At 45.6% G+C, this 16734-nt stretch overlaps 1 protein-coding gene across 3 annotated transcripts in view; it reads left to right on the top strand.

The window, feature by feature from the left end:
- Window positions 1-485: 485 nt before the first annotated feature.
- Window positions 486-16734, top strand: part of RASAL2 (RAS protein activator like 2) — a 190008-nt gene continuing 173759 nt past the window's right edge. Inside the window, exon 1 of one of the 3 annotated variants that reach the window (XM_080406580.1) lies at window positions 486-3413. In XM_080406580.1, the coding sequence (XP_080262706.1) occupies window positions 3251-3413 (163 nt within the window). In that variant the 5' untranslated portion in view covers window positions 486-3250. The remainder of the gene's footprint in view (window positions 3414-16734) is intronic. The other 2 variants (XM_080406582.1, XM_080406581.1) reach the window with 2 other exon arrangements.

The following is a 16734-nucleotide window of genomic DNA, read 5'->3' as shown; positions in this document are numbered from 1 at the left end:
TTTGCTACTGTCATGCCTGCAAAACCAGCCTTCCTATTTTAGTCGTCTCTGCTCTTTATTATTGTTTATATTTACCAAACCCCACAAATAAAGGCAGAAGAATGGATTTTGTTCTCTGCTACCACGTGTATTTCAGAAACCTCACTATCCAGTCATTCCAGACCTTGCTGTTAGGATGGCTTGATCATACTTGCAGATACAACCGGTCCTCACTTGATGGGAACCAGTTGCTGGTCTCTTGCGCCACTCCTGAGTAATTGTCATCCCAGGATTGTGTGGTAGCTTTTTAAAACTCCACTCTTCCCCTTTTGGCAGTAGCTTAGCAGCCACATCCTTCCCTCGCAACATGCCAGCTCCGCTTCTCCTCAAAGCAGCTCCATCCCCCTTTCCCCCTGCAGCTGCTTGTGCAAGCTCCCTGCAGCTGCAGCAGGTGAAGATCCCAGACTTGGGTGAGGGATGGAGAAGTCTCTGGGAGGCTGATGGCAAGAAGGAGGCTGCGGGGAGAGTAGGAGGGGAAAACTTTGAAGAGTTTATTGGATTGTGGCCACTAAATGATAAACTTGGAGAATACGGATGTTGTATTATCAGCACCAGTGGGAACGAGCAGCAGAGAGAGTGTAGGAGGGAAAAATTGGGTTTCCTACTGCTTTGCAGTATTATTATGGCAATTTATGCAGAAGTCTGCTCTGGAAGGAGTAGCCCACATACCCTTAGCTCGCAGTCCTTTGGAAACCACGATGCAGAGCATGTTTTGGGGTGTGAAGGAGTCAGGAGAGGTTACTGGGTGCCCCAGCTGTGCTGCTTCCATGCAGAACTGTGTAGAATTGCCCCATGCTGGTCACAGTGGTGGAGGGACAAATCCTTACCAGATTTCAGCCTGGTTTAACTCTTCTTGGTTATAGGGGTAATTATAAAATCCTTATTTCCCAAAGAACTGAGGCTGACACCATCAAGCTCACAGAATCTCTGTTTTGCCCTGATCCTGTGTCCCACCTCCTGCAACCTAAGGAAGCACGGAACTTGCTGGTGTGTTTCCAACAAAACAAACAGAGGGATAAAGGCCCAAGAGCAAACTAAGTCCTTGCAAGAATAATGAAAACTGGCATCAAGGTAACGCAGAGAGCTCCCACAAGCCTCACCACTGAGGGTCCCCGCCCTCTGCTAGATACCAGGCAGTCCAGGCCAGGCTGAGGTATGGATCTGTAGGAAACTGGGCTACACCAGCTCCGCCAATCACAAAACAACTGAACATTTTGAAGAAGGAGGTTTCTTTGTTTTTGCACTCAGCTTGGAAATCACAGCAGGGTGCATAGTCCCACCATACAATGAAAAAACTGCAACACAAACTCATCCTGTTTCAGAAAACAGGGCTCCCAACTGGGTAGAGAATGACCCAGTCGTAGGGCAAGATTCAGGTCAAGCTCTCAGTCAAGCATGAGAGAGAAACCCACAGGAAATGAGGTTTCATCAATTAATCATAGGGCTGGCAGGACTTTTTTTTCTCTGTTGAAATGGTTAATACATCTTCCATCGCAGATGCGACTGTACCAGTGTGAGAGTACTCCAACCCAGTTGGATCAGGAGGGCTCTGTTCACTGCTACTTTGCAAATCCTCAGCTCCCAAGAGGAACTTTTGGGAATTCCCAAGACAAACCTTCAGTTTTCGGCAGAGCTGCAGGGCTTAGAGTTAAGACTTTTCAGAGGAAAGTTACTGCTCTTCAACAGAGCTGCAGTAACTCGCTGTGTGGACCCTCTTTTTCTGTTGTAGCACAAAATAAAACAAGGTGACACGGCACGGTTAGAAAGTGGAGGAGCCGTACCTAGTTTAAAGCAGCTTTATGGCAGCGTAACTGCTATAGCTCCACGCTAATGCAACAGCTATTGCAATAAAGACAAATTGTTAGCCCCTTTGTACCGATGCAGAAGTTGTGTAAGGAGATGAGTCCCTTGGACACAGCCCCTGCTAAGGAAGTTAATCACTGAATCTGCACGCTGGGATGAATTTACCCAGATCGTGTTGATCACGGACAGGCACAAACTCAGACCAAGAGATTACAGGGAAGAACCCAGATTAAGCTGAACCCTTTGACCACCCTCCCTGAAAATTCAAGTTACAATACTGCGATTTAAAAAGCGTTGTGGGATGCACACTATATTCACAGGTATTTTATTCTGGATTTTTAAAGAACGTGTACCTTAAAGCACTGGGAGCTTCACCAAAAAAAAAACAACAACCAAACAACCAAAAACCCCAGAAAATTAAAAGCTGGTGTATTCGGGGAGATCAGTAAATGGACATTCAGAAAAAAGCAACCTGCAAGTCGCCTAAATGAAATGGATTTAATCCAGCCCGTCGTCCTTTCTCTCCGGCACATCGGCTTCAAGTGTCTCTGAAAGAGACGGACTGCGTAAGCGCATGAAAGATTTACCAGCCCGCACCAGGCATGCTCCGAGGTGCAAACGCTGACAGAAGGGCTGAACCGGGGGAACCCCCCACCTCACGCTGCTTTCCGGGGTACAACCGCCCCCCCCAAGCCCTGCGAGGCGGCCGGCAGGTCGAAGGGCCGCAGCCCTGCGGCGCCCGCGGCTCGGCCCCCGCTGGCTCCCCCCGCCTGCGGGCACGGCCGGCTCGCTCCCGCCAGCCTTCTCCCGCCCCCCCCGGGCCCGCCGGGCACGGGAAGCCGGGCGGCGGCAGCTGCACCGCCGGTGGGGCCGGGCCTGAGGGGACCCCCCCGCCGAGGGCCATTTTGAACCCCCTCGGGGCGCGCCGCGGGAAGCCCGGCCGTAGCGAAGCGGTTCTGGGCAGGAGGGCCGCCGCAGGGCTGCAGCCGAGCCGCCGCTGCCCGCCATCCTCCGCCGCCCCCTCTCCCTCAGGGCAGGGGCGGTGGGGGTGTGTGTCCCGGCTCGCTGCCTCGGCGGGCGATTACTCTGGCCTGGCCGAGCCCCGCCGTCCACCGCTGCCCCGTCCGCGCGGGCGCTCGGCCCGCCACTGCTCGCGCCTGCTCGCCCGGGATGCCGCCGGCGCTGAGGGCGCGGTGGAGCCGCCGCCGCCGCCGGGCGCTGGAGCGGGCGGGCAGCGGCCGCCGCCTCCTCCCGCGCTGACGCAGGGGGCGGGGGGCCGGGAGGCGGGGAAGGGCGGGGAGGGGCGGGAGGGATGGAGCCGCGCCGCGGCGCGCACTGAGGTGAAGCGAGGCGCGGCGCGGCCGGGGCGCAGCGCGGGCGGCGGCGGTGCCGGGTGCCCCCCCTCAGCATGGAGGCGCCCCCCGCAGCGGCGGCCGAGCCGGCGGCCTGGGCGGCCGAGGCGTTCGCCGAGCCGGAGCTGGGCTCGGAGGAGCTGGAGGCGGCGGGCGGCGCGCTGGACCGCGTCTTGCTGGAGTCGGTCTGCCAGCAGCAGGGCTGGGTCCGCGTCTACGGTAAGGGGGCGCCGGGGGGGGCGGGCCCGGGCCCCCGGGCAGGGCAGGGCCGGGCTGGGCTGGGGGGGGTGCGGCCCGCGGCCCGTTGCCGGCTGCGGTGGCAGGTTGGAAGTGGGGAGCGGCGGAAAACTTCCTGGCCCTAACTTCTTTCTCTTTTTTTTTTTTTTTTTTTTTTTTTTTTTTTCTTCCCCACTGCCGAAGCTCCCGGCTCCTTCCCCGCCCCTCTCGCGGTGCCGGATCCCGGGGCTCCGCCGCAGCCCGCGCCGTGCCCGCGGCGGCCCCGTTCCCGCCGGTGCCCCGGCCAGGCAGCCCGCCCCGCCGAGCCGCCGCCGGAGCCGGCACCCGCGGGGGGCTGCGGCGGCGGGAGCAGCCGGGCATCCGCACCCGAACCTTTTGTGTCGCCGGGAGTCAAGTACAGGATGCGGGTGCACGCCGGGCTGAGCGCTCGCCGCCTGCCAGCGCCGGCTCTGATTAGTATTAATGAGGGACTGAAGGCCTGGGAGGGACTGATACGGTGGGTCCCGTCGCCCCAGACTTGCTGGTGGGAGTTAAATTGGCACCTTTATTATTTATGAAAAGGATGTTAAAATCTCCGGCAGTCTGGCCGGCGTACAGGACCCAGTGCTGTTTCCCCTTCTTTCCCAAACTCTCCCTGGTATGTAACCTTTTAAAACTAGCTTGATTTATGTGACCGGGCCTCTGGTTTGTTTAGGCTCCCAGCTGAAATGCAGTCAGGCTTAATCTCTCCATCAGCACCTAAATAGTGGAAATTCTGTTTTATCTTTTCCTTGTCTTTCCCTCTTGTTTGTCTTGGTAATCTAACGATAATTACTCCCACGTTTCAGAGTGAAGATCGCTGCAGACAGTGTCTTGTTTTCCCTCCTGTAACAAATTTGACGGTCCATCCTTGAAAAGGCAGCAGTTTTGTCTGCAGGGGCAGTTACTCATGTTACCATTGCCTAATACGATGGAGAGAGAACCTGTAAAAACACTTTCTTTTATCGGTACTTTTTTACATCAGATCCTGTCGTGCTGCTGGTTGTCCCTGTCATCTTCCTCCCCTGCCCTGAACCCCAGGGAGGTTCTCCAGGTTTTCCCTGGCCTGTACAACTAGAAGCAAATGCTCTCAGTTACCCCTATCATTGATCTGTTACTGGTTGCATTGTTCCTGAAACACAGATGACATAAATAAGTTATCTACACCAACTCTGCCGGGTTTCTCGGCTGATGGCAGTTAATTATTGTGAGTACCACCAGCATTAGCCTTTGCACGTATCAGATGAGGAAGATCAAGCTGCAGGTTTTCTGGAGAGCACAGTCTGTGCAAAGACCTTTGTGTTTATTTTGGAAGCTTGAAAAGCTGGTGCAGTGGGACGAGGTTGTCTGTCTGCTTTCTGTCTGGTGCATCAGTGAGCAAAGTTATACTTAGTGCAATTAATTGTAATAGAAGTTTGGGATTTTTAGTAGTTTCCACCGTGTCTACCTTGCCGCTTCTTTGCGGCTTGCTTTTGTTAATCTCAGCCTAATGCTGAGACTCTAAAATGCAGCTTTCTAAAAAAAAAAAATAATAAAATTCTCTCTGTTGTTATCAGGGGAAGCTCCTAAGAGAGCAGATTGCCTTCAAATTGTTTGTTTGTTTAGAATACTTACCAAAGGTAAAATGAGACTGTACTTAAGAAGAGGATGTCTGGCACCAGCCTATCTGATTGTTACCCAAGGTTATATCTTGTATGAGTGGAAGCAGGAATGCGGTTTCAAAATTAGCCACAGCAAAAAACATTGCTTGTTGATAAAGTCACATGTTGTGCTGTGTTTGTAGCCTGATGCTAACATGTAGATAAATGGAAAAAAATTCCCTGTGACAGGGCAGCTAGCTCACAGGCTATAAAAATCAGCATAGACTTCAAGCATGTAAAAATACATCTTGTAGCCCAAGGACAATAACTAATTATTCCTAGTCTGTGTTTAAAAACAACTCATTATCTCTCTCCCTCATAAAGAATCTGATGCGTTAGTGTCTTTTCTTCTTCCCTATGAAATAGCAATCGGATTAGCTAGTATTTGTTTATTTCCTCCTGCTTATTAGCCTTTTTTTCTTGCATGAACACATCTGGAGAAGTTTGTGGACAATGAATCAAGCTGAAACTGTGCCATGTTTGTGCACAACTAAATATGGGTTACAAACCTATGAGTGACAAGTGTTATTTATAGGATTAAAAGTAAAGCCTTGCACAGTTGTTTGAGGAACCACAGCAGCACAGGGAAAGAAAACGGGAGCAGAAAGCTTAGCCTTATTGTCTGTATTGTCTGATAAACAATGAGAACACTAACACTAATTATTTCACCATGAATGGCTGGGGGAGGGAAGGAATATCTAGCATATGAAAAGTGGCAAAGCATTTTTCTAGCGTGGCAAGAAATGCAGCTTTTGATGTCATGTCGTTTCTTTTCTATGTGTCTTTACGGAACGTGGACTGCTGCGTTGCAGAGTTGTTCCAAATGAAAGGTGACTGTCTGAAAAATGGCTCAGGGAGTGGAATCGCTCATTTTAAAGAAAGGAGTTCAGCAGTCGCTTAAAGACGGCTGTTTTTCTGTGCATCTCTCTTACACAGTGGTGCGCCATCCACTCTGTCTTTATCTAAGGAGTTAATTATTGGCATGAGGGGTGCTGGTCCGGTTGCGGAGCCAGTAAAACTTTGTAAGCACAGAGAAAAGAATTTAGTAGTAAAGTACCATCATTACTGGTCTCTGTGGCTTGCCAGCAGTATGACAGTGATGTGAATACAGTAGGACTTTACAATGTCTGGGATGTGATTTCAGTGTGACACTGAGGTCTTGTCTGACTTCACTACGAGATCTAAATCATAGTCTGGCTATTTTTGCATTTCCTGCGTTAGCTGCAGTAGTTGAAGTCTAGCTTTTTCATTCTGCGTTTTGGAGGTTCAGCAGCTTCTAGTTAAGGGAATTAGCAAGGACATTATCAAACCATGGAAATACAGTTTCCTTACTGAAGGACAGAGTTTGTAACATAAGCAGTTTCCTCTAACCTGATGTTTGAATAGTGAAGGGGAACAGTAAATTTGCTTGTCAGAGTGATAGGTTTAATTGCTTCTGAAACATGAATCATGTGACTGTTGTTAGATGATGTTTCCAAGAACTAGTTTTGACACACATCTAATGTTTCTGTAAAATACCGTATCAACATGTGTTCTGGATGATGGCTTTCTTTCAGATTGATGGTGTGTGTGTAATGGGTAGGAGGGAAGAGGTGGCTTGCCTGGATTAATGCTGTGATTTTTTTTCTGTGTACAAGGGATAACTGACTGTTGAAAGCATCCACCAGTGTTTCAAGGTCTTTTTCTCTGCTCTTTGAAACAGACTTTGGGAGGAGGAGGAGGCAGGGGAGTAACTGCATTTACAGCATTCTCAGTGCTATCTGTGAAAACAGAGCAATTATATTGCTTGGTGTGGTTGACTGAACATTCATGGATTTTGTAGCAATGAATTATAAAGCCAGAATCGCAGCATTGTTATGAAGTGTTGCATGTGATGGGGACAGAATTGGATTTTGCCTGACTTACAGTCTGTGTCTAAACAGGTTGTAAACTTCTGTAACAGAAGTTGTCAATTTAGTCTCTAATGTGCATGCTCTAAGCTCAGGGCAAACGCTCGTGCTAAAATTTCAAAATGGGAATTGCTCAAATATGTAGAAAACAGCATGGGGAAGAGTGTTCTTGAATGTTCATCCAACAAATAGACATTGTTGCTCTGGGCCTTATCTGGACTAGGAAATGTCTTTCTCTTTTAGCAGTGGTGCTAAAAGATGATAGCAGTTGTATGAACGTGAGCGCAGGTCGGACATGGACATTTTCATCACCTTGTCCTCTAATCCTCTGAGCAGTTTGGAGACAATCCTCGCTGCCAGAATGAGCCTCCTCATCCCTTCTTTCCTGGCAGAAAGAGAAGGCTCTTCAAACACAGGCTTGAAGGGCTCCATGTTTTTTCATGGGTATTGATCTACAGGCAGAGCTTTGCTGGCTCTGACTGCAGAAAAAGCCCTAGACCCAGTGCAACCAGACAGAAACGTCTCTTGGCTGCCTCAGACCTGAGTTCCAGGCCTTTAAGTATTGGCCCTCAGAAAATATTAGACTCATGCTCAAGACTGAAGCCACAGCAACGCACAGTGTCATGTGGAGATTAAAAAATAGCTGTGGCTCGAGCACTGAAGAGGAGCATCTCCTAATCATGTGAAATTCAGTTCAAAAGCCCAATTTCTGTCAGTTACCCATTCCAGCAATCTATCATCTGCTTTGCTCAGCTCTTGCATCAATGACTCCAACTCTGTTCTCAGAGTTTTCTGGTTCTGTACAGCTTGCCTCTGTGCGGCTCTGTAGGTAGCTTGATCCCTCCCTTTTTTTTTTTTTTTTTTTTTTTTTTTTTTTTTTTTTTTCTCTTCTTCCACTGCTTGCAGTTGTACCTAAAAATGCAAAGATTATCCATTTCCAAACCATCTCACTTGGGGTGAGCAGCAACAGGTTTTGATAATGAATAGCATGTCATTGTCAGCACATCACCTCCTTCCAGCGCTGCTCGTGCTGTTGGCCAGCTTTTTCCGAGGTGCTCATGGGAGGATGGTGAGTGAGAGCCTTGACCCTCCCCAGGGTCCACCCGAGCCGGTGGAGATCCCACCAGGTGGCGGCATCTTCATTGCGGTGGTGCAGGAGCTGCTGCGGGTGCCCGAGGCTGCCTGAAGCAGGCTGGGGGATAGCGTCCTCCACTTCAGAACCTTATCACTCATCTCCAGAAGCTCAATTAAAAAGTAATCTGGAGGCTGTATAACAAGGGGTAGGTAAGAAGGGTGTATTTAATGTAAAAACCAAAAAAACACTCATAACAAGTTGAAGCGGCAAGGCAATCTGATATAATTGAGGGGTGGCTGTTACAGCTGTAGAGGGTTTTCTTCTTGAGATGCGTGCAGGTAGCGTAGCTGGGCTACTGTCTGCCGCTGCATTTATGTGTGCTCATAATTCCTTGCAGGAGATCGTTTGCTGTTCTGAAGACCTTAATGGGAGATAAGCTGAAGGTGCAGATGAGACCCTTGGAAAGCTGGAAGGAAGCTGAAGAGCTGCACAGCATGTCTGGGCAGGCAGCCTTGTATTGGGAAGCGTTCATGAGCATTTCTTTCCCTTTAGATCAATAGGCTTGTTTTTAACTCTCCTAGAAAGGTGGTGCAGAAGCAGGCTTGGAGGATAAACCTTGTTGGGCCAGGAAATGTCATTTCCCATGCGTTTGGACAGTGCTGCTATAGTGATACACCTTCAGGTACCGCTGCAGTGCATTAGGTACAAATGCTAAATAACGGAAGCAGAAAGCTTTTTTTCATTTTGTTGAGATGATAAACAACAATGATTTCTGGTTGGTGCCCCATTGTAAAAGGTAGAGTTTAATCAAAAACAAGTTTTAATTGACTGCATTTGCTACAGATTAAACAACAGGCAGGTGTGGACAGAGATACTGCTTTTCCTTGCCAGCCAGCAGCAGGGAATATCAAAAGATGCGACTGAAGTGCTCTTACAGGTGATCTGCTCGTACCTGCTGTATGACAGCTGCTCTCATAGCTGGTTTTGACTGCAGGGAACTCTTGCAAGTGCATAGGGGGTGAATTAGGAGTCCTCTGCTACCACAGCTATGGCGTGTCTGCTTACTTTCTTGGGTATTTGCAGTGGTGATTTGGAGTGCAGCTGGGGGCTGGATATGGCCTGTTTTCTTCTTTGTTGCTTTTCTCCCAAACTTTATTGCAGAATTAGCCCTTTGACGTTCAGTCTGTTTGCCCATCCTTTTTTAAGGAACATGGATGTTAATTTATTCACGAATGGATTTTTTACAATTTTTTTTTTTTTAGGAGTTTTTAGCTGGGTTCTTTCAGCTGCCTGTGTTGTTGCAAATGTTGCCTAGGTTACTAATTTATTAAGTCACTTAAATATTTGAAGTCATCAACAATATTAGAGTGTGTTAGGGAAAATGAGGATGGCATTATTTTAAAACAGTAGTTTCCTGACTCCTGTATTTCAGTCACACTATTTATCTCTGGCTGAACATTTTCATGTGGTGCTGTTTCCTATTTTTAAACAATAGAGGAAAAAAAGGGAAGATAAGAGGAGCATAACTGTGACCCATTGACTTATTATGAGATCATGGGTTCCTTTCAACCGATATTTATAGTTTTTTTTAAAAAATAGCTGAGATTTCAGCATTTTCTGGCATGTATGCCTTTTTAGCCCCAAGGTCACAGAGTTAAGCTCTCATCTGAATTCTTTCAAAATCCTCTGTAAAAGCACATAGTAGTCATGGAAATAAGATTTGTATCTGCAAGGAAAGTAACCAAGTGAAAAAAAAATTACTGTGTTTTGGTTTGTAAACTTCTCACAAAGTCCTCTTGTGTGTTTTGACACCCCCCCAATCTCAGAAGGCCTTTATAAAAGTGATCAGGAGGGAATGACATTTGTTAATTCTCTTTAATGGTGTTTCAAAAGGTCACGAAACTGTAGAAAGGCTCTTCTCCAAGTTTCAGGATTATTTTTAATTATAAAGCAAGTTGGAGTAGTGCAAGTAATGAGCTCTTGGAGGTGAAGGGGGTCTTTGCACTTAAGTAAATGTAAAACCAAGTCCTGGATTTAGATCCCTTATTATCTAAAGAGACTACTTTTTTTTTTTTTTTTTTTTTTTTTTTTTTTTTTACAGCTGGGAATACCCTATTAAAAATTAGCTCTTACACTGCAAGAACTGGCAGGCACTTAGTTAAACACATTAATTCTGCAAACTGTGGGAAAACGACACCCATTTCAGCAGATGTGCAATGCGTCTGGTGTAGATTTGCATAAGAATGCATATGCTTCTCTGTTAGTTTCTGGCTTGATTAAAACTTGCAGGCACCTTTTCCCTTCCTGTGGTGCTGTGTCTGCATTCTTGGACATTAGCGGTTTAATTGAAAAAGCCCCATTTCCTTCTGTGTTAAGATAATTAGTTTTATTTACGCAGTACTGCACGGTAGATGCGCTTGGCGTTTTACAGACAGAGGCTGCTTTGCTTGCCTACTGGAATTTGTAGCCTGGACCATAGAAGAAAGGAACCGGCAGAGATGAAAAATGGCAAATGTATTTGGAAGTGGATGGAGGATTATGTGGCAGAGTATCAGGAGGTGGGAGGGGATTGTGTCTATTGAGTCCTTGCTTCCAAGGAGGTCTGGGAATGGAATCAGTACTGTGGTTGAGAGAATGAGAAGTGTTTGGGAACCTGTGACTAAAAATGATCACCCATCTCTTGGACTTAATCCTTCCCAATGTTAGGATTTCATGTAACAGTCCAAAAGATTGAGCAGAACCTCTGCACCTCGGTCCCGTTCCCAATCTGGATGGTACAAAAAAAGCATAGAAAATTCTTTCAGGTAGACAATAGATACTGTAGCATTACCTGAGAGAGCTTTCCATGCTCTGAGTAGCAGGGAATTTTAGCAAGGTGCGGGGAGGCAGGGTATTGTAAAAGATGAGAACTTGGATTTATGACTTGGAAGTTTCTGATAAGGAGAGAGAAACTAATTAGGAAGTGACATTTTGCATAGGTGTGACAGATGTTGGATGCCCACCACCCCGATCCATGGCTTTGGGAGAAGAGGTTTTGTGTCAGGGCTGTTTTTAGGGTTTGGGTTGGTGGGGTTTTTGGCACGAAGGAATGAAAGACAATTTAGCAGTATTCTAGACAAAGCTTAATGCTCGAGGAATGCTGGTCTGGAGCTGTGCTGCCCTGTCTCTCCTGCTGGCAGTGTTTTTTTGTGGGCCTGGTAGCCAGCAGAGCACTTTTGGGTTGGCCAGCACCAGAGGGAGTGTTACCTTGCCAGATGAGAAGTGGTTGTATTGCTTGCATGCAGCACCTTTAGCTTTGTCATTTTATCAGGGACAAAGTATTTACTGGTGTGGAGGTGAGAAGGAATGGGAGGAAATACCCTTGGTAGGGGTTGGTGGGACTGAGCTGTTGCTGGATGGCAGTGAGCCAGCTTGCACCCTTAATGGCTTCAAGCTCTCCTGCAAGAGGACTGATGCCCCCCAGCTCTAGAATAGCAGTGTTTTTGTTTAGGCTGAATAAGTTGGAAAGCCTAGAAATTTATGCCATATCCGTTTTTTGGGATATCCTTCACAGAAGAACTTGAAGTGACTACATGGAATATAACAGTGTAGCTGCATTTTCCTCTTAGGAAACACATCTCCTTTTGCCAGTGAGGGTTTGGAGGAAATATAAATGGGACTGGTACTTCTTTAGGGTTTTCTTTTCCATAGTTGGTACTTGTATGGCAGGTAGAGTTAAAAACCTGCTTGCTTTCTCTGGTTTCTCATTACTTGAGTCAGTGGATTGGCTTGAGATAAGCAGAGGTAATTCACACCCTCATTTAGCTGACTCTTTAGTACACTGATACCCGTTTCAACAAGATAGGCTACAGATGCTGTGCTAGTCAGCACAGCCTATCCTATGAGGCTTTGAGGAAAATGTGTGGAAAATAGCAGTGGCTGGGAGGGCTGAATCCAGTTCTTGAATTCTTTAGGGAATGAAATGATCACTTTGCTTCAGTTTTGGGTACCATTTTGTCACAGCAAATGGTGACTGCTCTATTAGCAATTTCTTTGCTGCCCATTGGGGTAAAAGAAGGAAGGATCAGTTCCACTTTCACCATTCATTGCCTTGCCATGTCAGTGCATCCAAAGCATTAATGGTTTTATTTGAGAGGGCTGCTGTGAGCTGGGAAGGTGAAGAAACGAGGCACAAGTATGTCAGATAACTTGCCCAAGGACTTAGGAGAAACTTGGCAACAGAGGTCAGATCTCCCGAGACATCTACAGTGCTTTGCTTGCATACTTGAGTTGCACTGCTTCATGTTTGGGATACCTTTAAGCCTGCTACTGTACTTGGATCCTCTTGTGACTATTAATAATCCTCTCAAATACCCTATTAGCTGCCAGATCTGTAGGTCAGTGGGGCAAGATGCTCTCAGAGAGGAAGCTTTCATTCAGTTGATTGTCTGCTCTACTCCCTGCCCACCCTGTCTCCCCCCCCCCCCCCCCCCCCCCAAAAAAAGACCACTAAAAAAACCCCAACCAAAAACCCCAATGGTGAAGTTCCGTTGACCTTCAAAATGTAATAAATTTATCTCATTACAGTGATAGCAGGCTGGACTGCTGGTATGTAGGAGTGTGGATAGCTGGCATTGATTACCTTAATTTGTGGACAGGGCAAGGTGTTCGATTGAATCATTATTTCCAAGTAGGTGACTTCACTGTTGACTGGGGGAGGAAAATATATTGTGGATTGAGACTGGAAAACCATAGAGCAAGGATTAAATCACCTGAAGCTCTAACATCCTTTCCATGGCATGTGAGACCCTGTGCCACTGTGTTGGCTTTGCCAACAGTTGACTGATCCATAGTAGTTTTCCATGTTAGTTCGGTATTTTATCTTGATATGCAAGAGTACAGTGCAGTACAGGCACTATGAAAGAAGAGGAGACAAAAAGCTTCCTGAAAAGATGTTTATTTACATTATGAGGTTATACCTCAGGCTGTACAGATAAGCTGCTGCCTTTGCTGTCTTTCCTAGCTTGCCTGGGTATACTGGAACACGTACATCACGTGCTAAAAGTACAATGTGCTCACGCTTGCTAAGAAATCATCAGACTTCCTCATCAAATAATACCAAGCATTTGCTATTTTGAGGTAGGTTTCTGTAACTATTTTCTATCTTTTTGTTAAGCATGGTAGGTAGTTGATAAGTCTCTTGGAAAATAAGAAATCAGGAAAAATGGAGTGGTATCACCAAAACAGAAATAGAGAGCTATGGCAAAAGGCTGTGGTGTTTAAAGAAAATAGTAGTACTTAAAAAACCCAGCATCCTTTTGAATCGGTCTTGAGAAGATTTATCTTCTAGGTGGCATAAGCTTATGGACCCTCTTTCACTCTTGCTGTCTGGCAGCACTTGTGTAGGATGCTGGTGAGATGTGGGGTGATTGATTACCCCATTGAATGGATTTCATGGGCTTCTTCCTTAACTCCTTCCATTAGCTAAGGCCTTGCTCACTGAAGTTTTCAAATGGCCTGAACTCCTTGGAGGTAATGAGTTTTATATCCCATATAGTAAGGTAGCAAAAAAGTTTTATGGTCTTGCCATAAATATTTATGTCAGTTTTCTTTCACATGCCCTTGGCTGGTGACTCCTGCTTAAAGAAGCCCCTGTGGTTGTTCACGTCAAGGTCTGTAAGTAGTGTCGAAGCAGTGTGAACTGAGGCTGTTTCAAACCAAACTCTTCTCATTCTGATTCCAGTTGCTGCTAGTTTCTCAATTTATAACCATTAAGTCATTATAACCATTAAATCAAATTAAGGAAGAAAGCCTCTTTTTTTTTTTTTTTGTCAGCCTAGACAAGCTTTATAGACGGAAGTTAAGCATTTTCCGCTCTAATTTCTTTTCTTTTTTTTGGACTTGCTAATAGGGAAGTCAGGAATGTGAAGTAAACAGCCTCTGTTCGCTGAAATGATGAATGTGTAGGAGAAAGGAAGGATGATAAGAGGGAAATGAATATTTTTGATTCCAGCCCAGTGATGGAAAGGAGAAGTTTGCATGCTGTAAATATGAAAATACATCTGGAACTTTAATGGAAAAAAATTTTTTGAGAGGAATGCAGTAACAATAGTTTAATAGCTAAGTGGTATGAGCATGCATTAATCTTCCCTATACCGGCACAACTTCCTTTCTGCTGTTTCTTTGTCAGAACACATGACTCTTTCTGTGTTAAAAAATAGAAAAGGTTGAAAATAGAAAACTCTGTCTGAAAATGTAGTACAACTATCAAGGATAAATGTTTAGTGCAAGAGCAACATTCACCTGAAGCCTTGTGTCTCAAATTTATGTAGATCCTGACTTCATAGGGTGTTAGGCCAGTTATCTCAAATTGTATGTTTTCCTAATTTGGGTTTAATAGCTCTCCTGCCATCTTTAACTTAATGCTCTGAAGGAGGAGGCATCCAGTCATGCGTAATTTTTACCTATACGAGCCAGAAAGCAATTGCAAATTATCCTTAAGCAACTAGAAAGAGGTTATCTCCTTAGTTCTATATTGTGACTTAAACATTTCTTTTAAAATATATTTTAAGCCCTGTCTATACAATGAATTTGAAGTGCAGAAGTTGTTACTGTCAAGAGACAGTAACTGTTTTCATTGCAGTGGTCCATCTCTCTGCTTTGAATGAGTTTGAAGCCTGGACACAGAGAGTGCTCTAATGGGAGTTAAGGTAGCTTCCCGTGTGAGTAGGTAGGTGTTCCTATAAATAGCTGCCAAGAATTAAATTGACCTACTTCTTCCTTGCTGAAAAACTACTTGCTGTGATTGCAGGTTACATTAGCTGTGATGTTTCACTAACATTTTGGGGAAAAAAGTTGAGAGTGGACTGATGGACCCTAGTTTTCTGTGCGTTTGGGCTTACGACCTTGGACAGCCAGCTCTGCAGGATTAGCAGAGGTATCCGCTGGCCCGCTGTCCAGGCCACGAGATCTCTTGGCTGACATCCATCCACTTGTAGAACATAACCACCACATCTGTTTACAGATAAATCTGTACCTAGATGGCTCTAAGATAACTTTGGGATGGATCTTAAATTAAAACTGCGGTGAGGGGGGTTGTTGGGAGTGTGTGTTATATCCAATAATATAAATCTTTGCTGTCAAGGTTGCTATTGTTGTTGATGGAGTTTAGAAGGGTTATCATGAGTTCAGTCTAAAAAGCATGCAATTATGTTTATAAAACTTCGAGCAGCTTTGCAGGAGAATTACAAAGGAAATGCTGTAGTGTGTCACTTATTGTGTACTTGTATTTCATCCATGGAATGGCTTACCAGTTGAAATGTTCTAGCCGTACTTTTGATGTCCATTTATAATAACCACCCGATTCTATAGCTGACACAGTATCCCTCCCTGTTTTGTTTCCATACTCCATTGATGTGGCTTCTGGTGACCTACTTTCACCGCTTTAAGGTTGCTTTTTTCATTCCCTTCCAAAAGGAAGTGCCATCCATGAGAAATGTTGAAAGCTTACTAGCCGGTTTTTAATACTGGTAGGTGGAAACTTGGACCTGACTGAGTGGCCTTCCACTTACACCAAGGGTAGATGACATGAGTGACTCTTAGGTACTTTCCTTACTAAGCCCTGTTGCTAGTCATTTTGAGACTCACCTGGAGGTGGATGTTTGTGGAGAATTAGGGAAGGAAATGGCTGTATTTCCTTGGAGCTCTCATTACTCATGACTGAATTGGTTAGCCCTGTAACTCCAAAGGCATTGCATTTGCGTCTTGTCCTTGCAAGGGGTCAGCAGTATGTCATGTGCTTATTACTTAAGCACTTGCACAGCTGGAGGAAGGAGCATCCCAGTTCTTACTCCTTTTGCTCATTCAGGGGTATTCTTCCTTAGCATAGCTCCTTGTGGTTTTTTTTTTCTGTAATTTCCACTGGTGGTGATTCAGCTCAAGGCTTAGCTGTATCTCTCTTCAATTAGTGGTGCTTTTGCTTTTTATATGGGGCATGAGGTATGTGCTTACTTATTTGTGGGGACACTTAAAGAACTGGTTAATATGATGCAGATGTGCAGTTTTAAGCAGATACATGGCATTTAGCTAAGTCTTGTGGAGGGATTGATACCTCAAGGTATTATGTATCATCGGAAAAAAAATAATTCGCTTCTCTAATTTCACAAAGTGGTCGTAGGTTAGCATTTGTAATCATAATCTCATAAGACTTTCTGCTTTGCCCCCTGCTCCATTGCACTCAAGTGTCATGTTGGTATAAACACTGGTTATGCTACAGAAAAAATCCACACCAGTCTTTTTCCTGGAACCTTGATGGCTTTTTGGTTGCCAGCAAAGAGTAGCCAGATCTTTTGTGCGTGTGCTTCTGTTATAAAATGAGTATGCTGTTAATTGTAAGTGCACAGTTTTTGCCTGGAACAGCAAAGAAAACCACGAGGGAAATAGTTTGTGTGTGTGTGTAAATGTCAAAGGAATTTCAACAAAGGTGATGTCCAGATCCCATTAGGATCTGGAGATGAACTTGTCTTCACTGCACTGGTGCTCAGTGTGCAGTGCCCCGAACCCTCATAAGAAAACCTTTAGTAGAAGATGAGTGAAGACCTTAAACTAGCAAGAGATGTTCACTGGTGGTGCAGGTAAGAAGGCATGTGAGGAGAAAGATCTTCTTGTCACCCACTGTTGTAAGTAATACACGTTGTGCCTTT

The sequence above is a fragment of the Falco punctatus genome, assembly GCF_963210335.1.
Source record: "Falco punctatus genome assembly, chromosome: 11".
NCBI classification, from domain to species: domain Eukaryota; kingdom Metazoa; phylum Chordata; class Aves; order Falconiformes; family Falconidae; genus Falco; species Falco punctatus.
Note: the sequence above shows the minus strand (reverse complement) of the source record. Positions and strands in the feature narration are given on the sequence as shown.